The 22121-nt window shown below is 70.5% G+C and overlaps 6 protein-coding genes across 6 annotated transcripts in view; 2 read left to right on the top strand and 4 right to left on the bottom strand.

The window, feature by feature from the left end:
- AURANDRAFT_72130 (hypothetical protein) overlaps nucleotides 1–5914 on the top strand; it is a gene marked incomplete at both ends in the record, with an annotated part of 6575 nt that extends 661 nt beyond the window's left edge. Inside the window, 7 exons of the mRNA XM_009041195.1 lie at nucleotides 21–719; nucleotides 856–1101; nucleotides 1145–2008; nucleotides 2288–2842; nucleotides 2885–4745; nucleotides 5413–5481; nucleotides 5544–5914. Of these exons, the coding sequence (XP_009039443.1) occupies nucleotides 21–719; nucleotides 856–1101; nucleotides 1145–2008; nucleotides 2288–2842; nucleotides 2885–4745; nucleotides 5413–5481; nucleotides 5544–5626 (4377 nt within the window). The remainder of the gene's footprint in view (nucleotides 1–20; nucleotides 720–855; nucleotides 1102–1144; nucleotides 2009–2287; nucleotides 2843–2884; nucleotides 4746–5412; nucleotides 5482–5543) is intronic.
- A 6623-nt stretch (nucleotides 5915–12537) lies between these two features.
- AURANDRAFT_30262 (hypothetical protein) lies at nucleotides 12538–13851 on the bottom strand (the record flags this gene model as incomplete). Its single annotated transcript, XM_009041173.1, has 1 exon — nucleotides 12538–13851. One exon carries the CDS (start codon nucleotides 13849–13851, stop codon nucleotides 12538–12540), a length of 1314 nt encoding a protein of 437 aa, XP_009039421.1.
- A 1584-nt stretch (nucleotides 13852–15435) lies between these two features.
- PPA4 (hypothetical protein) lies at nucleotides 15436–16602 on the top strand (the record flags this gene model as incomplete). Its single annotated transcript, XM_009041196.1, has 1 exon — nucleotides 15436–16602. One exon carries the CDS (start codon nucleotides 15497–15499, stop codon nucleotides 16544–16546), a length of 1050 nt encoding a protein of 349 aa, XP_009039444.1.
- A 190-nt stretch (nucleotides 16603–16792) lies between these two features.
- AURANDRAFT_3004 (hypothetical protein) lies at nucleotides 16793–17656 on the bottom strand (the record flags this gene model as incomplete). The annotated part of the gene is made up of 2 exons (XM_009041098.1): nucleotides 16793–17101; nucleotides 17135–17656. Coding segments are annotated over 2 exons (831 nt in total), but the record flags the coding sequence as incomplete, so codon positions are not given.
- Nucleotides 17657–18726: 1070 nt separating this feature from the next.
- AURANDRAFT_66111 (hypothetical protein) lies at nucleotides 18727–20840 on the bottom strand (the record flags this gene model as incomplete). The annotated part of the gene is made up of 2 exons (XM_009041172.1): nucleotides 18727–20012; nucleotides 20141–20840. 2 exons carry the CDS (start codon nucleotides 20838–20840, stop codon nucleotides 18727–18729), a joined length of 1986 nt encoding a protein of 661 aa, XP_009039420.1.
- A 104-nt stretch (nucleotides 20841–20944) lies between these two features.
- Nucleotides 20945–22121, bottom strand: part of AURANDRAFT_66110 (hypothetical protein) — a gene marked incomplete at both ends in the record, with an annotated part of 3005 nt that continues 1828 nt past the window's right edge. Inside the window, one exon of the mRNA XM_009041171.1 lies at nucleotides 20945–21845. Coding sequence (XP_009039419.1) covers nucleotides 20945–21845 — 901 coding nt within the window. The remainder of the gene's footprint in view (nucleotides 21846–22121) is intronic.

The raw sequence follows: 22121 nt of genomic DNA, 5'->3' as shown, positions 1-22121 counted from the left end.
GAACTATCCGAGGGCGACAGGTCGCGCGCGCCTTCCCGAGCCTCGCGGAGCCCGCGGCGGCGCTCCTGCCGCCGGAGGTCGTCGCGGCGTCGACGGCCTGTCTCCTCGGGCTGTCGCTCTACCTCGGCCCCGACTGGCTCCTCGCGCCGCTCGGCCTCGAGTCGCAGATCCGGCCCGGCCGCGAGACGTCCTACGCCCTGGGCAAGGTGCTCCTGGAGCGCAACAGCACGTTCCTCGCGGAGCGGGCGGCCGGCTACGCCGCGGAGCCGCCGCCGGAGCTGCGGTTTGCGACCGCGGCCGTCTACGGCGCGCTCGGCGCGGCGGCGCAGGCGGCGCTCGTCGCCGCGCTGGGGTCCGCGTCCTACGTCGGCGCCTGGGCCGTCTGCGCGGCGCTCGCGGGCGTCGTCTACGAGGTCGGGCGGCCGCAGCCCCTGAGTCGCGACGTCGCGGACGCGCGCGAGTCCTTCGAGTCGTCCTTCGAGGACTTCGCCGAGCGGCGCTTCGACTACTCGACGTCCGCGGCGACGAACACCATCGAGATCGTCCGCGCCTTCCGCCGGTCCGTGGGCAAGTACCGCAGCGCGGACGCGTCCGTCGCGGACGTCCAGATCGAGCGCCTCGCGAAGACCTGGTGGCGCCAGCGCGGCGGCGTCGTCACGTCGACGGGCTTCCTCAAGGGCGTCAAGCTCAAGGCCGAGGCCGACGTCTTCGAGCGCGGCGTGTAAACAAACTCGGGGTTGGTGTTGCCGTCAAACATTGGCTCACTCCATTGCCGCAGTGAGGAAGCGCATGGGCCCCGCAAAAACGCGTGAGCTCTTCTCGCTTCGCGAGCTCGACCTCACCTCGCTAGCCCAGGGCTTCGCCGCCCAGCTCGCGGCGCATTTCCTCCTCGCGCTCGCCCTCTTCTCCGTCGGCGTCGGCGCCCGCGGCGTCGACTGGGTGTCCTCGACCTCCTCGCATCTCGCGTCCGCCGCCCGCGCGCACGTCGACGGCCTGCTCGTGTCCTGGGAGACCATGCTGCCCGAGTGGTGGCGCGGCTGGCTCTTCGGCCTCCTCACGGCCGCGCTGCTCATGGACGTCGTCGCCGTCGGCGGAGACGCGGTTCTTCGGCGACGCGCCCGGCTCCGCGTCGGCGATCGCGAAGGCCGCCGGCCGCGGCGCGGGCACGGCGGCGGACCCGCGGCGCGCGCGCGACGACGCCTGGGCCGCGCTGCTGCGCGCCAGGTGGCTCGAGGACCCGCGGCTCAAGAGCCACCTGGCGGCCGCGAAACTGCCGCCGCCGAAGGAACCGCGGCGACTGGCGTACGCGTCGGCCGGCGGCGCGACACTGCACGGCGAGGTCTTCGTGTCGCCGGATCTCGAGGCGCGCAAGGGCGCGCTGCCGGGCGTCGTGTTGTTCCACACGGCCGCGGGGCCGAGAGACCTGTTCTTATCTTGGAAGGCGGAGGTTCTGGCCGCGCGCGGCTGCTGCGTGCTCGTCGCGGATTTATTTGGAGACGCCAACGGCGACGGCTGGGACGGTGCCTGGGCCGCGGCGCCCCGCGCGGAGCTGCGGGACCCCGCGGTGCTGCTCGATCGCGCCGTCGCCGCGGTGACGGCGCTCCGGGCCCTCGAGCCCGTCGACGGCTCGAAATGCGCCTGCCTCGGCTGGTGCCTCGGCGGCCGCGCGGCCGCCGCGCTCGCCGCCGCCTCGCCCGAGGGCCTCAAAGCCGCCGTGTCGTTCCACGGCGTCTTCGACGCGGCCGTCGTCGAGGCCGCGGCCGCGGGCCGGAGGGACGCGCCTTCCTGCGCGCTGCTGATCCTGTCGGGGAGCGACGACCCCTTCGTCCCGGACCTCGACGGCGCCGTCGCCGCGCTCGCGGCCGCGGGCGTGCCCTACGAGACCCACGTCTACGGCGGCGCGAAGCACGGCTTCACGAACCCGGCGCAGGCGCTCAACGACAACGCCGCCTTCGCCTACGACGACAAGGCTGCCACTGGCGCCTGGGCCCTCGCGGAGGGGGCGCTCGTCGCGGCGCTGGGGTAGGGGGTCCGTAATCTCGCGGCGCTCGTGCGAGGTCGACGCTGCCGTCAATGCCAGTTCGTCACTCGCGTCCGAATCCGCAGTGAGAGCATGGGCGGACCGCAGAATCATTGGCAGCAGCGAGGCGGCTACGGAGCTCCCGGGGGCTTCCAGGGCCGCGGTGGTGGCCGCGGACGCGGCGGTGGTGGCCGGGGGCGCGGCCGCGGTCAAGGAGACGCAGACGACGGCGTTGTGGATGTGGATATTTGCGAAATAGTGGGTCAGCACAATGACACGCGCAACGAGAAGCGCATCGTCGTCGCGACGAACCACCGGCGCCTCGTGTCGCATGCTCCAGACACCATGATCTTCGCGTACCACGTCTGCAACGTCAGCGAGAAGACCGCGCCGCCCGTGGTCGAGGCCGGGGCAGAAAACGCGCCCCCCGCGTCCGCGGTGGCGCCCGCGGCGGCGGGCTCGGCCGCGCCCGCGGCGTCGCAGGCGGCGCCGATCGCCCTGGGAGACGCGAATACGACGCCCTCGACCGCGGCGAACACGGCGCCCTTGACCGTCGCGGCGGATACGGCGCCCTCGACCGCGGCGCACGAGTCCGGCGTCGCCGCGGCGGCGCAGCGCGCGCGGCGCAAGGTGCCCGAGGCGCGCAAGCGCAAGAACGCCAACGGCGTCGACCGCGTCAAGCGCTACCACGGCCTGCCGCTGCTCTACGACGGGGAGAGCAAGTTGTTCTCGAGCGTCGACGTCCGCTCCATCGTGGCGTCGGAGCCGGGCCGGCGCGCCGGGTCCTTCGTCGTCGCGGCGCCGGCGCCCGGCGGCCGGCGAGTCTGAGTAGAATTGCGCGAACTGAGCTCCGCGCCCCTCGAGGGCTGGCTCGAGGAGGCGGGCCTCGGGCGCGGCTCGGGCCTCGCGATGATCGACATCGCGCTCCGGGCCCAGTTCGAGCGCGGCGGCTTCCACGCGCTCGGCGGCGGCGAGTTCGTCGGCGCCCGCGCGGTCCAGCCCCTCAACAAGTACGGCCGAGTCGACGACGAGCTCGCGCGGCGGCTCGTCGAGCTCGGCTGCGAGCTCCGCGTCGGCGTCGCGCTCACGGCGTCGCGGCTCGACGCGGGCCTCTGCGTCAACTACGACCTGATGGCGCGCCTCACCATCAAGTCGGTCAACGTCGCGGAGCTCATGCTCGGGCTCTTCGGCCTGCGCGGCAACCGGCCCGAGAAGCTGGTGCCGGACGAGATCAAAAAGCTCCACGACCTCCTCAAGAAGAAGCTCTGCGAGGTGAACCGCGGGTCGCGCTGGGCGGGGCCCCCGGAGATCATCCAGCTGGCGCGGAAGCTCTTCGACCCGAGCGGCACCTACGCGACGGCCGACTCGGAATCCTTCGACAAGGGCGGCAAGCCGCGGACCGTGACGGCGCACTACCGCATCGCCTACGGCATCGAGCTGCAATACCCGTGGCTGCCGCTCCTCGCCGTCGACTGCGGCGCGGTGCGCGTCCGGTGCCGCGACGAGCACGGCGCCGACGTCCTGGACCAGAACGGCCGCCCCACGTTCGACGTCGCGAAAGAGAACGGCAAGGCGATGCGGAAGCGCATCCATTTCCCGCCGGAGCTCCTGCAGCTCGTCGAGCACCAGAAGCATTCGGCCAACGAGGCGGAACTCCTCCGCACCGCCGTCTGCAAGATCCCCAAGTGCAAGCTCGCGGAGTCGAACCGGCTCCTCGGCGACGCGGGCCTCGTCGGCGCCGACGACCAGAGCCTCCTCTCGAGCGTCGGCCTCGCGCTCTCCCGGCCCCTCGCCGTCCGCGGCCGCGTGCTCGACCCGCCGATCGTTGCCTTCAAAGACCGCGTGAGGCGGGACGCGGACGGCCGCCCGCAGACTTGGTACGTCAAGGCGTCGACGCACGTCCGCAACGGCGAGGCCCTGCCCCCGCAAAACAATGCCTACGAGTTCTTCGACGTCAAGAATACTGACGCCGATGTGCAGCGCTGGTTGGTCCTCGACGTGACCGGCCACTTCCTCCCGCGCCAGGCAATCGCTGAATTCTTCGATCTTGTTGGACGATCGCTGTGCGATCGCGGTCTCAAGTACTGGCCGGAGTGGGATTACCACATGATCAATCCTCGTGACATCGAAAACTTTGTGCGGGACCTTGGGGCCAAGAGCGCGCGTGCGCGGCCGGACTACGTGACGCCGATCATCATCAAGGACAAGACGAAGGCGATGTCCCCTTCGAAGCCCTACGATAGACTGAAAAAGGCCTTCGGCGGCAAGGTCATGACGGGCTGCGTCGGCATCGAGACCATCCAGAAACAGCGAGCGGGATCCGCGGAGCTTTCCAAGCTCGCCACGTCTCTCGCGAACAATATCGTCGGCAAGCTTGGCGTCGTCGTCAAGCGCACGTTTCCCGCCGCGCCGAACCTGCAGGGCGGCGGCGCGTTCCCGCCAGAACGTCTGCCAGAATCGTCTGCCGCCCACCCGCTGCTCAAAGAGAAGACGCTCCTCGTTAGCGTCCACGTCGAGCAGGGCGGCGGCGCGTTCTGCCAGAACGTGTCGAGCTTCGTGTCGATGGTCGCTGCAAAAACAGAGTTCTGCGACGAATTCATCGAACGGCACGCCCCCGTCGAGCCTGGAGCCGACATCGCCAGCGCGCTCACGCGGCCCTTCGGAGAAATAGTCTACGGCTTCCTCGAGCTCTTCGAAAAATCTGCTGATCAAATGATGGCAGTGCGTCTCATCCAGGAAGCCCAGCCGTCCGCGTGGTTCTATGGAACTCGGGAGTCCTTGGCTCACTTCACCAATCCGACCGCGTCGGTCGCGATCTACAAAGGCGGCCGCCTCGAGGGCTACGCGGATCCGCCGTGGTCTCGCGCCGACGGCGCGGCTCCAATCGCGTCTCTTGACCGTGGGTCTCGGGCCAAGTTCGACGGCGCGTCCCAGATCCGACACGCCGAGCGCTGCTTCGACTTCAAAATCATCGTCCTCCGCGGCGGCTTCGGCGCTTCAGAGAACCTTGAAGTGGAGCCGCCGTATCTGGAGGACGCCCTCGGCAAGCTCGGTTGTCCTCTCGACAAACTCCCAAAAATCACGTACGTGGTCTGCAAAGACTCGAAGACGCGGCTGGGTCCGACGGAAGTCGGAGACTGTGATAATTCGAAATCGAGAAATGTGCGCCCGGGCACCATCATTGACTCGGCCATCGTCCAGCCGGGCGTTGTCGATTGGTTGATGCTCTCGCACCGCTCCATCCAGGGCACGTCGACGCTACAGGACGTGCGCGTCATCAGAGACGACAGCCGTCTCGACCGCCGCGATCTCCAAGAACTGCTCTACACGCTCACCTGGAGCTCGCCGCCGCGTCCCGTATCTCGGCGCGTCCGACCGCGATTCCCCCGCAGGCTACCCCAAGGCGAACTGCGCCGTGCGGAAGCCGGTTCCGCTCTACATCGCGAAGCTCGCGGCCACGCGCGAGCATCCCAGCGCGAAAGCGGTCCTCCTCCCCACGACAACACGAGCCGCGCCTTCGTAGGTTTGCAACGCCTGCAGAACGCCGGCATGCCGGACGACGAGCTCACGCGAATCAACGACGTGCCGGGCTATTTCTTCTACTGAGCCACGTCGCGGCGCCCTAGGTACGAACGACACCGCGCCTATCATCGACGCGCACAACTCAACCCTGGACGCGCAACGACGAAACACTGTGAACCCATCCCCGACGCGCAACACGCAACCCCTCAACGCGCTATACTCAAATCATCGACGCGCAAAACCCAATCATCGACGCGCTGCGACCAAACTTTACGACGCGCCACGCCGCGTGCACATACCACCGATCTTTGTGTGTTTGAGTCGCCCGCCCGTCTTCCCCCCCCTGTCTGATGTCTAAAAAGGTGCCTACTGCGCCGCCGCGGGGAGGAAGTCGGCGATCATCATGCCGTAGTAGGTCGGAGCGGCTTCGGCGAAGAGCCGCGACGCGTAGGTCGCGGCCGACGCGTTGAGGAGGCCGTGGAGCATGACGGCTCCCGTGTAGCCGCAGGACTTGGCGTCGTCGGCGAGCGCCGTCGCGTCGTCGAGGAGCGGCGCGGCCGCGAGCGACCGCGCCCAGGCGCCGAGCGCGTCGTCGAAGGGCGCGGCCGCGGCGCTGTAGCCGTAGGGCCCGCTCGCGAGGTGCGTGTGCGCCAGGTCGCCCGACACGACGACGAGCACGGACGCCTCGAGTGCGTCGAAGTGCGTGAAGAGCGCCGCGCCGAGCGCGAGGAGCTCGGGCACCATGGCGACCTCGTCCGTCTGGCGGCGCGTGGGCTGGCCGAGGACGACGAGCGCCGTGGCGTTGAGCGTGGCGTTCAAAAACGACAGCGGAATGAGCTCGCCCCACCGCAGCGGCGCGGGCTCCGTGTCCGCGAAGGCCGACAGCGCGGCGACGCGGTGGCCGTCGGCCCGCAGGCGCGACACCGCGTCGCGCGTGGCGTTCGCGGCGATGGCGATCTCGTCGACGGGGAGCGTCGCCTCGTAGCAGCCCTTTGCGCAGTCGCGGTCGAGGTCGAGGCCGATCGTCGCCTTCGCGCGCGCGGCGGACGCGTCGAGGAACAGGAACGGCACGTCCGCGCTCTCGCCGTGCGGCGTCGAGAGGAGGATGATGTCCGGTTCGAGCGCCGCGAGGCGCGCGCCCACGGCGACCGCCGCGTCGTGGAGCTGCGACGAGCCGTTCTGGAAGCGCACGAGCGACGGGTCGAATGCAAAGTCGCCGTGCGGAAGGAAGGCGGCGCCGAGGATCTTCGCCCACGCGAGCGACGGCAACGCGAGCAACGGTGCGAGCCGCCTCATCGGTGCGACGACCCACGCGAGCGACGGCAACGCGAGCAACGCGACGACGAGCCGCCTCATCGACGACGATGCCGAGCAGCGGTGCGGGAGAGCGGAGATGGAGAGCGCGCTTCTCAAAGTGCATGTTGTCGTCAACATGCGGGACGCCGCGACTCTCAGCCACTTACGAAGCCCCGTCCACCCCCGACGTCAGCGTGGCTTTTTAGTCGCGTCGACCTTGATGTCGAGGGCCGAGTGGCGCCCCCGGCAGATGACCGCGAGGCGGCCGCCCTTCTGGAGGTCCGCCTTCTTCTGCTCCGCGTCTTGCAAACGCGCGAGGAACCACGTGTCGTCGAGGATCGCGAGCATGGTGGGCACGCGCACGAGGAAGACGCCCTGGAGGTGGAGCGCGCGGAAGCCGCTCAGGGGCGTGAAGGGCGCCGTCTCGCGGTCGCGGACGCGGACGGCGACCTGGGCAGGAAAAGAGTGCGAATTTCCCAAATTCAAAGGCTCCTATCTCGGTCGTTTTCCACTCGTTTCGGCTAATTCTTGGACGAGCGATCATCTCTCAGAACAGTCTCGAAGAACGGATGCTTTTTCTAGAACGCGCGCGCGCGGAACACTCATATTGAAGCGACGTTGAATCACTCTTTTCCTGCCCGGACGGCGACGATGGAATCCGCGTCGCTGTTGTGGATGTTGTCGTCGAAGAAGACGTGGTGGCACCGCTTGTCCGCGAGGTCGATCCACAGCGGCTTGCCCGCCTCGGGCATGTGGTAGTTCTTCTTCCACCACCCGTAGTCGTCGACGACCGCGTGCGCCGACGGCCCGTCGGCGTCGCGGTCCTCCAAACGCTTCACGGCCGCGGTCTCGTCGAGCGCCGTCGTCGCCACGCCGGCGGTCCTTGTGAGCGTGTACTTGCCGTCGTCCTGGTAGCGGCCCGTCCACGCGTCCTCCGGGTCCGACGCGAGCGACGGGACGCCCCGCGCGAAGGGGTGCTTGCCCTCCGCGAACGCGTTCAACGCGCGGACGACCTTGGCCGCCTCGGACCCGTAGGTCCGGAAGACGAGGGAGAAGTTGCGCAGGGTCATGGCCAACCCCGCGAGCATCTCGAAGAACGACGGCACGACGAGCCAGAATTTGCCGCAGTCCGTCGCGAGCCGAGCGTCGACCGGCTCGTCCGTCTCCGGGATCGTCATCGCCTCGCGGAGCCGCTTGTAGACCCCCCGCAGCGGGTGGCCCGGGTTGCCCTTCTCCGTGAACGCGCGGCCGACGCCCTTGAGGAGCGCGACGCGGTGGAAGGGCACGCAGCCCGGCGGCCAGTCCCAGCCGGTGCACACGACCTTGTTGGGGTCGACCGCGGAGCCGTCGATGGGGTGGCCGTTCATCCACTCGAGCTGGTCGACGCTCGTCGCCTCCTTCGCCTCCTGCGCACTGCCCCCGCCGCCCTTGATGCGCACGAAGGCGCTCTTGCAGACGATGAGGTTCAGCGCGTCCTCGAAGGAGTCGCCGCCGGCCTTGTCCTCGAGGATCAAGGTCTGATTGATGTCGAAGTGGAGGATGAGCTTCACGGGCGCCATGGGCGGCGCGCCGCGCACCGAACGCGATGCTGCGCCGGACCGCGCCCGCACCGGTCCTTGCAACCCGGGCTGCTGTCGTCCAGCGCCGCGTGCGAGGAATCCTCTTTGTGTGGGGAACTGAGCCGACGTTGCTGATGCACTTGCACCCGGGGCCTGTGAGCCTACTGAAGTGCCTACTGCACATGACTACTTCTGTGACTTACAGGGGCCACTTCCCGGGACTACTGAGTTCCCGGGCCGGCCGCCCGCGGAGAGAGACACGTTGGCTCTAGCGGGTTAGGCGAGTCACCCGTAGAGCGCCCGAAGGTAGGTGGCGTCTTCGGCGGAGCGGAGGCCGGTGAGGTGGGCCGGGTCGCGGAGGTCGACGCCGAGGCCCGCGAGGATGCGCTTGAACGCGAGCGCGAGCGGGGCCGGCGGCGCGGGCGCGTGGGTCCGGCGCCAGGAGGCCATCGCCGCGAGGAACTGGGGCACGACGCCGGCGTCGGCGTCGAGGAAGAGCCGCGGGTGCTCCGCGGCCAAAGCGCAGATTCCGTGGAACGTCCGCGCGAGCTCGTTCGCGTCGGGGCGCGAACAGTCGGCGAGCGACGAGAGCCACGCGGCGAGCGCGCGCGCGTCGAGGACGCCGAAGCCCCGCCGCAGCGTCGGCGTCGAGCAGCAGCGGCCCAGCGTCTGCGCCGCGTGGTCGCGGAGCGCGGCGGGCCCGTCCAAGTCCGTCGCGGCGGCGAGGAGCGCGGCGCCGGAGCCGCCGAGCGCTTCCAGTAAGGCCGCGTCCGGCAACGCCAGCGCGAGCTCGCCGACGGCCCAGAGCGCGTTCTGCGCCGCCGTCCGCGCGGCGCCGACGACGGCGGGCGGCGCGACGGCGTCGAGCTGCGAGCACGGCGCGACGAGCGCCGCGACGGACGGCGCGAGCGTCGCTAGCGGCCGCGCCGCTTCCGGGAGGCAGGCCAGCGCGCAGTCGCCGATAAACGTCGCCGCCGTCGCGGCCGCGGCGTAGAGGTGGGGCGTCGGGTGCGTGTGGGGCGCCGTCAAAGCGGCGGCGAGCACGGGGCACGCGCCGTCGAGCACGGGCGCGAAGCTTTCGCCCAGAGCGCCCGCGCAGGCGCCGAGGCACTCGAGCGCCGCGACGCCCACGCCGCCGTCGGCGTCGGTGTCGTCGTGGCGCAGCGAGAAGTGCTCGCGGCCGCTCCGGACGCCCGCGGCCGCGAAGTCGACGCACGCGGCGGCCACGCCGAAGAGGAACGTCGCCTCGTGTCCCGCCGCGGCCTTTTTGGGATCCGACGCCAGGGCGTGCGCGAGGCCCTTGGTGCAGTAGAGGAGCGGGAGCGCGAGGTGCGGCGCGTCGACCCTCCGCCGGCAGGCCCCGAAGCGGTCCGCGAAAGGCGGGAAGAGGGGCGCAAAGTCCGCGCCGTCGCCCGCGTGCCAGAAGAGCGTGCCCAGGCAGCCGTAGAGCGCCAGGAGGCGCCGGTCGCGGAAGGCCGCGAGCGCGGCGGCGAGCGCGGCGACCAGCCGGCCCGGCGGGAGCCGCCGGAGCGCCGCGCCGTCGCCGACGGCGTCCAAGACCGACGCCAGGGCGAAGCAGGCGGCCTCGAGGCACCGCTTGTGGTCGTCGCGCTCGACGACGCCCAGCAGCGCGTCGACGACGCGCGCGGCGTCGTCCGAGGCGTCGTCGAGGACCGCGGGCGCGAGCCGCCCCAGGGCCCACGCGGCGATCTCGCGGACCTGGGCGCAGCGCGGGTCCCGCGACGCCTCGACCAGCGCCTCGACGAGGCCGGTCGCGCCGCGGAGCGCCGGGTCGCCGGGCGCCGCCGCCGCGCCGACCGCGAGGATGGCGGCCTCGCGCTCCCAGACGCCCCGCGGCGCCGTCGCCGGCGCGCCGCCGCCCCGGGGCCCGCCCCGCGCGTCGTCGTCGTCGAGCGCCCCCGCGAAGGCGCGCGTCGCCAGCGGCAGGAGGCGGGGGAGCACACCGCCCGTCGCCTTCGCCGCCGCGTCCAACGTCGACGCCGCGCACCGCCGCAGCGACCACGCGCCGCTCGGGTCGCCGCCGCCGAGGAGCGCCTCGTCGTCCGTCGCGTCGTCGTCGTCGGACCCCGGCCCATTGCCGTGGAAGGGCGCCGGCGCGCGGTCGACGGCGTCGACGCGGAGGAGCGCCGCGTCGCGCTTGAAGTCCGTGACGTCCTGCACCGTGCGCCGCATGGCCCGGAGCAGCGCCGGCACGAGCTGGGGCAGCGACGCGGCCAGCAGCTGCCGCGCGAGGCCGTCGCCCTCGAGCGCCGCGCGCGCGACGTCGCGGAGCACCTCGCACGCCGCCGTCGCGACCGCCGCGTCGTCGTCGCGGAGCGCGCCGAGCGCGAACTGCGCGACGCCGCCGAGCTCCGCGGCCTCGAGGCCGCCGCGCCGCCGCAGCTCCGCGACGCAGGCCAGCACCTCGGCGCGCACGCCCGCGTGCGGATCCGCCGCGAGGCCGCTGAGCTCCCGGAGCGCCGCGGAGCCGCCGTCGAGCCAGCCGCAGCGCGCGGCGCATCTCAGCGCGCGCCGGCGGCAGCCGCCGTCGCCGTGGGCGAAGAGGCGCCGCAGAGCGTCCACGAGCGGGGGCGCGGCGGCCACGCGCCGCTCCTCGGCCGCGAACTCGACGGCGCGCAGCGCGCCGTCGACCAAGGCTTCGTCGGCCGACGCGAGCGCGGCCACCAGCCCCGCGGCGTCGGCGACGCGGCAGGCGACGAGCGCCGCCCCGGAGCGCACGAGCACGTCGCGGTCGCCGAGCGCCGCCGTGACCTACCGAGCTCTCTCGAAAAGGCTTCCGCGCGCGATGTAACGGGCGCGGGCGCGCGCGTGGCCGCGGAGCTCCGCGAGCGACGCGTCGTCGAGGGCGAGGCCCTTGGCCAGCAGGTTCTTGACGATGACCGCCGCGAGCTGCCGCGTGCTCGGGTCCAGCGTCCGCACGGTCCAGACGCGCGCGAGGCCGCAGGCGAGCTGCGACGCGTTCTGCCGCTGCCAGGCCTCGAGCTGGGCCTGCGCTTCCTGGTAGCCCGGTTGCGTGGGATCGCAGAGGTGCTCGAGGACGCGGATGAGCTGCTCGAGGGCATCGACGGCCGCCGCCATCGGGTCGACGACGACGGCGCGCGAGGCGACGAGCAAGATCTTGTCACCGGTGCGTCGAGCTGACGTTGACGCCACCTTGCACTGCGCTGCCCGAACCAGCCAATCAGACTGCCCCTCCCAAGAAAGAGAACATTATGGACGCTGCTTGGAACGCGACGTCCTGGGCTGCATCGACCATGGCGTCCATAAGAGCCGACGACCCGGGCCCCTGGTGCGAGGTCGACCGCGGCGCCGGGCAGCGTCCTGTGGCCGTGACGATTTTCGAGAGATTTGGGGTGGGACAACAATGAGAAATCGTCGCCGTCATGCTTGGTAGGCGCCGGATCCCTCTTCCGCGAGCGGAGCAACGCGTCCAGCGACTTGCTCTTCTTCGGCGTCGTCCTGTGGATGGCGCGCCGCGCCGTCGTCGACGCGCGAAAGAAGGCCGCCGCGCCGCCGGGGTCGCTCGCGGCGTCGCCCGGCCGCGAGGCCGCGTCGGCCGTCGTGAACCTGATCCACGCCTGCGGCACGACGTGGAACCACGCGTGCCGCTGCCACGGCGGGCACGTGCTGGACGTCTTCGGCATGTTCTCCGTGCTCTCCTTCCTCTCGCTGCACAAGGTCGCCCAGACCTGGGAGCGGTCGGGCGGCGCCGCGGCGAGCGGCGGCGCCTTCGCCGCGGCGCAGGCGGCGCTCTGCGCCGCGCTCTGGCCGCTCTGCCACCATTACTACGCGGACGAGGCCTGCGAGCGCGTCGAGCTCCTGGGCTTCGTCGGGTCGCTCCTGCCCTTCGTCGTCGCGGACGCCTGGCGCCGGCCGGCCCGCTACGACGCGCGGGGGCGCGCGTGCTTCGCCGCGGCGCTCGGCCTGCTCCTCGTCGCCTTCGTCTGCCAGTCCGTCGACCAGCCGCGCCACGGCTTCGCGTCGCTCTGCGACCCGGAGTCGGTGCTCCAGCTCCACGCGGCGTGGCACGTGGCCACGGCGCTCGCCGCGCTCCTCGTCTTCGAGGCCCAGCGGTCCGCGCGCTACGTCGACGGCGCGTAAAAAGTTACGGGCATGATCCTAGGACTTGGCGACGGTCTCGAGGACGACGGCCTCGGGCGCGGCGACGGGCTCCGCGTCTGCGACGGGCTCGGCCTCGGGCTTCGGGTCGTCGTCGCGCCTGCCGCGCGGGAGGAACTCCATGAGGCCCGGGATCGTGACGTTCAACGCGTGGTCGAGGTCTGTCATGGCCTTGCCCTTGCGGAGGCGGCCGCCGGCGATCTTCGGGAACTCCGTGAAGTCGATCTCGCGCGCGACGGTCGTGAACTTGCCGATGTCGGGAAAGTCGCCGGGGCTCAGGCCCCGCGCGCGGCAGACCGTGCGGAACTGGGCCGGCATCGTGTCCAGAAGCTCCTTCTTCTTCTTGTCGAAGCCGTAGACCGACGGCATCTGCGCGCGGAGGTGGTCGAGCAGGTACGCGTGCGCCTTGAGCAGCCGCGCGCGCTTGACGAGCTCGTTGACGCGGCGCATCGCCGACTGGTGCGGCAGGTCCCGCAGGTCCGCCAGCAGGTCCGACATCTCCGCGGCGAGGAGCGGCGCCGTGTCCGGGTCCCGCAGCTCCTCGTCGTGGAACGACCCGACGTAGACGCGGCAGACCTCGGGCGTGTTGAGCACCTTGCCCAGGGACCACATGAGCGCGCCGTAGACGCGCATGAGCTGCTGCTGGCTCACGCTGTCGGCCTTGTTGAGCACGACGCGGACCTTGTCCTCGTGGCCCTTGAAGCCCTTGATCACCGACATGAGCTCGTCCGAGATGTCGAGCTTGAAGGGGTCGAAGAGCAGGATGATCAGATCCACGCGCTCCGCGAACCACTGGACGACGACGTCGAAGTCGTAGTTGCGCGCGACGCGCTGCTTCTCGCCGGAGAGCACGCCCGGCGTGTCGATGAGCGTGAGGTGCTCGAGGAGCGGGCTCGTGCACATGGACCCCTCGAAGCGGCTCAGGAAGTTGTTGCCCTCGCGCTGGAGCGCGCGGAACGGCGAGTTCGGCGCCACCGTCAGCGCGTTGCCGGGGATCGTGCGCTCGTCCTCGCCGTACATGACCGCCGTGAACCGGTCCGTCGTCGGCTCCGGCCCCACCCTTTCCCCGGGGAAGCTCTTGCCCAGCAGGTACTCGATGAACGTCGTCTTGCCGACGCTGTAGGGGCCGATGAGCAGCACCATGGGCGGCGTCCGGAACTCGGCCTCGTTGAGGAGCGACGAATAAAAAACGTCGAACTTTGTGGCTTCCTCGACGGGGCGGAAGACCGACGCGTAGACCTTGGACAGCTCGCGGAGCACGTAGTCCTTCTTCTCCGCGTCGCACGCGCTCGGCGGCGGCGGCGTGCTCGGCATGTTCTCCGCCTTCTTCTTGCCGTAGAAGAGCTCCTCCATGGCCGTCGCGGGCGCGGCGGTTGTTTCCGTGTGTTTGTGGCTCGCGCAGCGGCGGCGCGGCGGCGGGCGCGTCGCGCGGGTGTCCGGGACGAGTCGGGGCGGCCTCGACGCTCGGGCGCGGCGGCGGCTGCGAGCGGCGCGGCTCGGCGGCGCGCGCGGCGGGCTGTGGAGACGCTCGATCGAGCTGCGGCCACAAACGAGGTCTGTTGCCACAGAGGCCCAGACACCGGTTCTCACGTCGGCGCGCGGCGCCAGCGGTCATCTTTTGGTCATTTGCACACCTCGTCCGTCTTCGTCGTCGACCGCACCGCGACGACGCCGGGGCCGCGCACTCATGTACTATCGCGAGCTGAAAAAAACGCAAAAAACCGACGACCAGACGCCTCGCGCGAAACCCGACGCGCCGCGCCGTCTCGCGGCCGTCTCGCCGGACGTCGAAGGCCTGGGCGAACTGGATTTGAAGGCGCTGAACCTCAAAGAAGACCACCGCGACGATCCGCTCGTCGTCGAGCTCAGGCGCGACATTCGACGCTCGTTCATGGTCCTCGACGAGAGCCCGCCGAAAAACGTCGCGCCCGTGTCGCCCGCGCCCTCGTACCTCTCGATGATCTTCTGCGCGTCCGACATCGACTGGGACTGCTGTAGCTCCTATCCGCGCGCGCGCCGCGTCCGACGCCGCGAGACGATTCGCGCCGCGCGACGTCCTTCTTCTTTGTAGGTCAACGGCTGTCCCGGAGGACGACGCGCCCGAGAGCGTCGACGACTACCCGAGCTACCCCTACGACGTCGACGACGACACGGGCAACATCATGTAGTCATATTTTCCCGCCGCGGCGCTCTCGAATAATTTACGCGAACCGCGAGTCCACGGTCGTCGATTCGGCCGGGGTGCCGGCTTGTTGTGGTTGTGCGTCGCGTCGAGACGGCCGCGTGTTACTTCACGTCGACGGAAGCGTCGCGCGAGCGGCGGCCGCCGCGGCGCAGACTCAACCTTTGCCCCAAACGGTTGCACAATAATAATACAGGACATGATCCACGAGCCACCCACGGACAAAAGATTCGAACCTCATGGCGAGGTGGGTGGGTGGGTCCGGAGGCCTGGTTTGGAAAATCTACAGTGTACTGATGGGTACTTGTAACGCGCGCGCGCGCGCGCGGTCATGACCCGCGGTGCCGCGGCTGACGGTCGCGCGGCGCCTCGGCGACGTGTCTTCACGCCGCTATCGTCGTCTCTGGGCAAGCGCCGCTTCTCGCCGCGGCGAGTCGAGCGGCGCGGGTGCCCGTTCTCATCGCAAAGCGGAGATTGGACCGCGCAGCTCCGCGACACGAGAGAGCGCGCGCGCGGAATCGCGCGCGCGTTGTGGCGATTTTGCGAGCGGCAACTTGAAGGCAACTAACGAAACGGAGGTCCCTGATTGGCCAGGAGGTGGGTGGGTGGGTGCCGGGCCCGCGATCGAAGAATCCGGCATGAGGTACCGCGGGATTTATCCCGGGCGGCTCTTGCATGATCTGAAGGTTCGCAAAATTCACAGAGGCGACGTGGGCGCCTGCTGAACCTCCCGAAGCCTCAGTCCCGTCGCGTCGCAGCGCGTCGCAGCACACCACCATGCCCAAGGCCGAGCACATCACGACGGCCATCAGCGCCGCGGCCGTCGCCGTGTCCCTGGCGGTGCTCCTCAAGCAGCGGCGGCGCGACCGGCGCGGTAGCGACGCCGAGCCCCTCGAGGAGCCGGGCTCGCCGCGGCTGAGCAAGGCCGAGGCCCACGACGCGCGCCTCGACGAGCTCAACACGCTCGTGCTCGAGCGCGGCTCCGCGAACACGACGGACTACCGCGTCCACGTCCTGGACGCGCCGCGCGCCGCGGGCCGGTCCGGGTCGACGAAGGAGCTGAGCCTCTGGCACGACGTGCCCCTCGTCGCCGCGGACGGCGCGCCGGAGTCGAGCACGCCGACCTTCAACTTCGTCTGCGAGATCCCCAAGTGCACGCGCAAGAAGTTCGAGGTCGCGACGAACGAGCACGTCACGCCGATCAAGCAGGACACGAAGAAGGGCGTGCTCCGCGAGTTCAAGAAGGGCGACATCTTCTTCAACTACGGCTGCTTCCCGCGGACCTGGGAGGACCCGCGCCACACGTCGCCGGACACGGGCTACCCGGGCGACAACGACCCGCTCGACGTCTGCGAGATCGGCCTCCGCCAGGTCCGCACGGGCGAGATCCGCGCCGTCAAGGTGCTGGGCGTGCTGGCCATGATCGACGACGACGAGACGGACTGGAAGGTCGTCGCCATCGACGCCGAGGACCGCTGGGCGTCGGAGCTCAACGACGTCGACGACGTCGAGCGGCTCCTGCCGGGCACCGTCGGCCTCATCCGCGAGTGGTTCCGGACCTACAAGATCCCCGACGGCAAGCCGCCGAACAAGTTCGCCTTCGAGGAGCGGTGCCTGCCCGCGGCCTACGCGCTCAAGGTCATCCACGAGACGCACGAGTCCTACCTCGAGCTCATCAAGGAGGGCAAGGGCCACGAGGACCTCCACGTCCCGGGCACGGGCCACGAGCACCTCCGCCACCTCCGCCGCGACTCGTCCATCACGAAGACGCTCTCCCAGGCGCCCGTCGCCTACGACGCGGCGCTGCCCGCGCGCGTGAGCGCGTGAGGCGCCCAGCCCCCCTCCCCTTTTCTATCGCCCTCGTGTTTTAACAAAATTCCGTCAGTAGACGCGGCCGACGAGGCAGAAGCGGAGCGCGACGGCCGCGGCGCAGGTCGCGGCCTGGAGCGCGAGCAGGAGCGCCGCGAGCGCGGGCTCCGTCAGACCCCGGCACGCGCGGAGCGCGGCGTTGATGAGCGTCAGGTTCATGATGTTCGCCCCGTCGGGCACCGTCGTCGCCCGGTCGTTGACGCGCGAGAAGCGCAGGTAGCCCGTCGCCTCGTCGAACGTCGGGAGCCGGTGCCTCGGGCACGGCCGGAGCTTGAAGAGCTGCGGCACGCTGATCAGAAAGTTGAGCAGCTGCGGCACCATCAACGCCATGAGCATGACGGGAAAGTGCCCCAGGATGGCGACGACGGCCAGCGTCATGCCCGCGTAATTCGTGAACGTGTCGCCGACGAAGACCTCCGCGGGGAACCAGTTCGACTTCAGCAGCGCCAGGGTCGTCGCGCAGAACGGCAGCATGAGCGTCACGGAGAACAGATGGTGCCGCGCCATGGCGTTCTCCGCCTCGTCGAAGACGCCGTCGTCGCCGACGGCGCGCCCGAGCTCGACGGCGCTCATGATCAAGATCGCGACGCCCGTCGCGTACGTCTGGCCCGCCTCGAGCCCGTTGACGCCCGCGTAGATGTTGATCGCGTTCGTGCAGAAGACGGCGAGCAGCACCATGTAGACCTTGTAGGCCAGCCCGAGGTCCACGAGCCCCCGCCCCGCGGCGTCGACGCCGCCGCCGAGCGCCGAGAGCGCCGCGTCGAGAAACGCGCCCGCGGCGCTCAGGTCCGCGCCGCGCACGAGCAGCTCCCGCAGCACCCGCGGCGGCGCGACCGTCGTGCCGCCGCCGTAGGCGCTCAGCAGCGGCAGCGACATGAGCGGCGGCAGGACGTACTTGTACTTCCACTCGAGGTCCAGCACGTCGTCCGCGAAGCCCAGAAGCACCGCGAAGACGACGCTGAGCATCGCGGCGGAGTACTCCGGCGACTGCTCCTTCTGGAAGCTCTGCGTGACGACGAGGGCGAGGACGAAGCAGACGCCGCTCACGAGGCCCAGCGACTCGGGCACGGTCTTGTCCGCGGCACCGATGGGCTCGCGCGCGGGCCGCTTCAGGAGGTCGCAGCCGTACTTGGCCGCGGGCACCTTGGCGCCGATGACCGGCAGCAGGTGGCGCGTCGCGCCGTAGGCCGCGGCGGAGATGGCGCAGGACCGCAGCACGACGCGCCGCAGCTCGCCGGGGATGCATATGGTCAAAGTCGCCGCGGCGCCGGCGAGGGGCAGCGCCGCCATGAGGAACGGCACGGGCGACCCCTGGCCCGCGGCGAAGATCGACGACGCGGCGACGTCGCAGCGCCACTTTTTTCTGCGCTCGTCGGCGTCGGACGCCATCGTCGTCGACGCGTGGCGTGCAGTGTCGCGCGACGACGAGGGTGGCTGCCAAGCTCGCTGTGGCGAGGCTGACGGTGCGGCGGTCGCGGCTAGGCTTGGAGTCCCAGTGCCGCGAGGCCTGGTGCCGCAAACCCCCCGGGTAGGCCCTCTAGCTGTTAACCTCTCCTAGCCTAGCGGCGAGCTGCCGCTCGGCGCTCCGAGGCTCCGCGCCCGCTCGACGCCCGCACCGTCGCGCGCCGCCGCTGCTCGTCGCGCGCACGCCTTGCATGAAACCGATCGCTTTGCTGCTGTCGACCTTCGCCACCGCCGCCTCGCTCCACGTGCTCCGCGAGTCGTCGTCGCCGTCGTCGAGCAAGATGGCGCCGAGCTTCCTGGTGACCTACTGCAAGAACTGAGACGGGGGGCAGCAGGAGTTCTCTGCTGCCAAACAGGCGATCCTCGACGAGTTCCCCGGCGCGGACGTGTCGCCGAACCGCGTCGACGCGTACCCCATCAAGGTCACCATCGACGCGACGACCGACGGCGCGAAGACGCAGGTCTGGTCTGGCAGTCAGAAGGACCTCTTCTCCAAGTACGGCCACCGCGCCGTGCCGGAGATCAAGAAGTCGCTCCAGAAGCTCAAGTAGGCCGCGGAACACCGCGCCGGGCGAGATGACTCGCGGCGCCCGGGGGGAGACTGTCCTCCGGGCGCGGCGACGACGGGCCCGCGCGGCGTAACGGCCGACTCGAGCGCTTCGATCGAGGTGCCTTTAGAAGGTCGCGGAGCCCGCGGCGTGGAGCCCCTTGAGCGCCGCGTGGCCGCGGACCGTCGCGTCGCGGCGCGCGAGGTCGACCTGGCGGAGGAGCTTGTCCTTGGCCTCCGTGCGGTAGTCCTTCGTGTAGGGGATGGCCTGGCGCGCGAAGACGTGCGGGTGGAGGGGCACCCACTTGCTGATCTCGTCCCACGCGTGGCGGTCGCGGTCGTAGAACGCGACGATGGGCTTGCCGAGGTCCTTGGCCCAGGCGTTCTCGTTCGCGACCCAGACGCTGTCGAAGGTCACGGGGTCGACGACGGTGACGATGACGCGCGACGCGCGCACGGCGTCGCGCAGGGCCGCCTCGCTGATCTCCAGCAGGTCGCTCCGGTCGAAGAAGACCTTGAGGCCCTCGCCCTCGAACAGATCCGCGAGCCAGATCGCGCGGTCCTCGGACGTCGGCAGCTTCTTGCAGTGGGAGATGAAGACGTCGTACTCGTCGTCGCCGGCGCGCGGCACCGACTTGAGGGACTCGGCCATGATGGCCTTGGAGGGCGTGAGCGACCGCGCGACCGGCGACCGCTCCTCCTTCTCCTCGTCGTGGGCGCCGTCGAGCTCGCGCCGGCCGTCGACGACGACGGGGCTCCGGTCGATGGGCACGGCCTCGATGGCCGGCACCATCTCCGCCTCGACCCGCGCCACGTCCCCCGCCGGCGAGACGCAGTAGGTCTTGCCGTCGACCCGGGGCAGCAGGCGCTTTTTCACGGGCTTCGCGTGCGCCGCGAGGCCGAAGACGAGCCCGACGCCGGCGCCCGCGTAGGAGAGTTCGTAGACCGGAGGGAGCCAGTAGACCGCCGGCAGCAGGCCGAAGAACCAGACCAGCGCCGACGCGACGACGACGACGCACGTGCCCGCCCGGAGCCGCGACTTCCGCTCCTGGTCCTGCAGGGCGTCAAAAATCCAGCAGGCCGCGGCCAGGAACGTCACGAGGGCGCCCGCGAGGAAACACATCGCCAGGATGAAGTAGTAGAACCCGTCGACGATCGCGGCGCAGCCCCGCTCGAGGTAGAGGTCCCTCCGGGCGACGTTCGCGTCCTCGGAATCGTCGAAGTCGTACTCCGCGTAGGCCGTGCACACGCCCAAATCCAGCCCGTAGTCGCGGTCGCAGAACTCGGCCTCGCCCTCGACGAGCTCCCGCGTCGTCCACAGCGACACCTCCGCGGGGCAGTCGCCGTCGACGTCGCCGCTCCTCTGCCAGGAATTTGGAGAGCCCTTGTTGGACGACGTGTGGTGCTCGAGGCCTGGGCAGGAAAAGGATGATTCAACGTCGCTTCAACGTGAGTGTTCCGCGCGCGCGCGTTCCGGAAAAAGCATCCATGCTTCGAGGCCGTTCCAAGAGATGATCGCTCGTCCAAAAATCAGCCGAAACGAGTGGAAAACGGCCGAGATAGGAGCCTTTGAAGTTGGGAATTTCGCACCCTTTTCCTGCTCTGCTCGAGGCAGCAGTTGACGCCGTTGTGGTCGAAGCCGTCGAGGTAGTAGCGCTTCCCCTCGAACTCGGATTCGTAGAAATCGACGCCGTCCGGCGCGGTCTCGAAGGCGACGCAGTCCGCGTCCTTCAGGCACAGCTCGCGGCAGTGGGCCACGAGCTCGTCCTCGTCGGCCATGCCGGAGCAGCCGAAGCAGCGGCCGCCGTTGACGCCGAAGTTGACGAACTCCGCCGTGACCTCCCAGAGGCACCACTCATGGCCCTCGAGGTTCCCCTCCTTGCCGCCGCGCCACTCCTCGCCCTCGTCCCGCCACTCGTCGCCGTGGCCGTAGCCGTAGCCGCCGTGGCCGTAGCCGTAGGCCTCGCCCTCGTCCCAATCCTCGCAGCCCTCGTCCCAATCCTCGCAGTCCCCCCACTCCTCGTCGTCCCAGTCCCACTCCTCGTCGTCCCACTCCTCGTCCTCGTCGCCGTCCTCCTCCCACCCGTCGTCGTGGGCCGGCGGCGGGCCGCCGGGCGGCGGCTTCTTCCCGCCGTTGGGGCCCTTCTGGAGCCGCCGCGCCCGCTGCGCCGCGGCGAGGCGCGGCGCCGCGAGGAGCGCGCAGGCCACGACGGCCCGGCGGCGCGGAAATGGTCCCACCATAGTGCGGCGGGGAACGCCGAGTGGCGGGATGGCTCCGTCAAGTTATGTGCTGGGAGTTTCAGAAGCTGATGTTTATTTCAAGTGAGGGAGCTTCCCATCGTCGTTCAAGTGAGGGAGCTCCCCCAGGCGCTCGGGATGGGGAGCCGCCCGAGGAGCGACGGCGGCAGCGCCGCGGCCGGCGTCAGCTCGAACGTGCCGATGAGCGCCGAGTACTCCATGTCGGGGATGTCGCCGTAGATGACGAAGCCGGCGACGCGGTCCGGCGCGGGCGCGTCTCCCCCGGACCGCGCCGCGAGCTCGCGCTGGAGCGAGGCGCCGCCGCCGTAGGACGGCTTGCCGTGGAGGCGCATGTCGCCGTGGAGGTTGTAGCCCCGACACTTGGACCGCCGGATCCAGAGCCACACGTGCGTGCCCGCGCCGTCGGCCGCCTTCCGCGCGGCGCCGTCGTCGAAGACGCCCCAGTTGCCGCCGAGCCGCCCGCGCTCCGCCGTGTCGACGAACTCGCCGTTTTCTCGCAGATCGAGGACGAACTGCGCCGGCTCGTTTTCGAAGACCGCGTCCAGCAGCCAGCGCCGGCCCGCGAAGGCCGCGCGAGTGTAGCGCGGCGGCGGCGCCGGACGCCGCGCGAGCTTCGCCTCCGCGGCGGCCAGTCGCTCGTCGATCGCGGACGCGTTCGCCGCGGGGCTCGCGAGCGCCATCTCGAAGCGGCCGACGAAGTCGCCGTCGACCTCGCCCTCCAACACGGTCCCCCGGAGCGTCGTCGAGTTCGCCGCCGCGACGGCCTGCAGGCTGTACCTGCCCAGGACGACGGTCACGGCGCACGCCGTCGGTTCGCCGTCGACCGTCTCTATCCTCCAGAGCCCCGACCGCGCGCCGCCGCGGCCGCTGCCGCCGCCGTCCGCGTAGAGATCGCGCACCGCCGACGCGCGGCCCTCGGCGTCGAGCGCGATGCGGTTCTCCTCGCCGCCGTCGAAGGTCGCGGCCCAGATGCCAGCGTGGAGATGCCTCGACAGCGCGACGTCGAGCAAGGCGGCGTCGCTGGGGCCCGGGTCGTCGTTGGGCGCGGCAGCGCGCAGCCTCGACGAGCGGCGGCGGGCAGCCTGCGGCGGCGCCAGCGCTGCGGCGCACGCGAGGCTCAGCAGCGTCCACGCCCGCATCGATGGACCGCTCGACGCTGTCTGGGCATCGGGCGCTCTATGGCTGCACCGGTTTTTTTGAATCGCTAAATGCAGTGCACGAGCAGTGGCAAAAAGCTAGCCCATAGATGGGAGTGTCACGAGA

The sequence above is a fragment of the Aureococcus anophagefferens genome, assembly GCF_000186865.1.
Source record: "Aureococcus anophagefferens unplaced genomic scaffold AURANscaffold_19, whole genome shotgun sequence".
Classification (NCBI taxonomy): domain Eukaryota; class Pelagophyceae; order Pelagomonadales; family Pelagomonadaceae; genus Aureococcus; species Aureococcus anophagefferens.
Note: the sequence above shows the minus strand (reverse complement) of the source record. Positions and strands in the feature narration are given on the sequence as shown.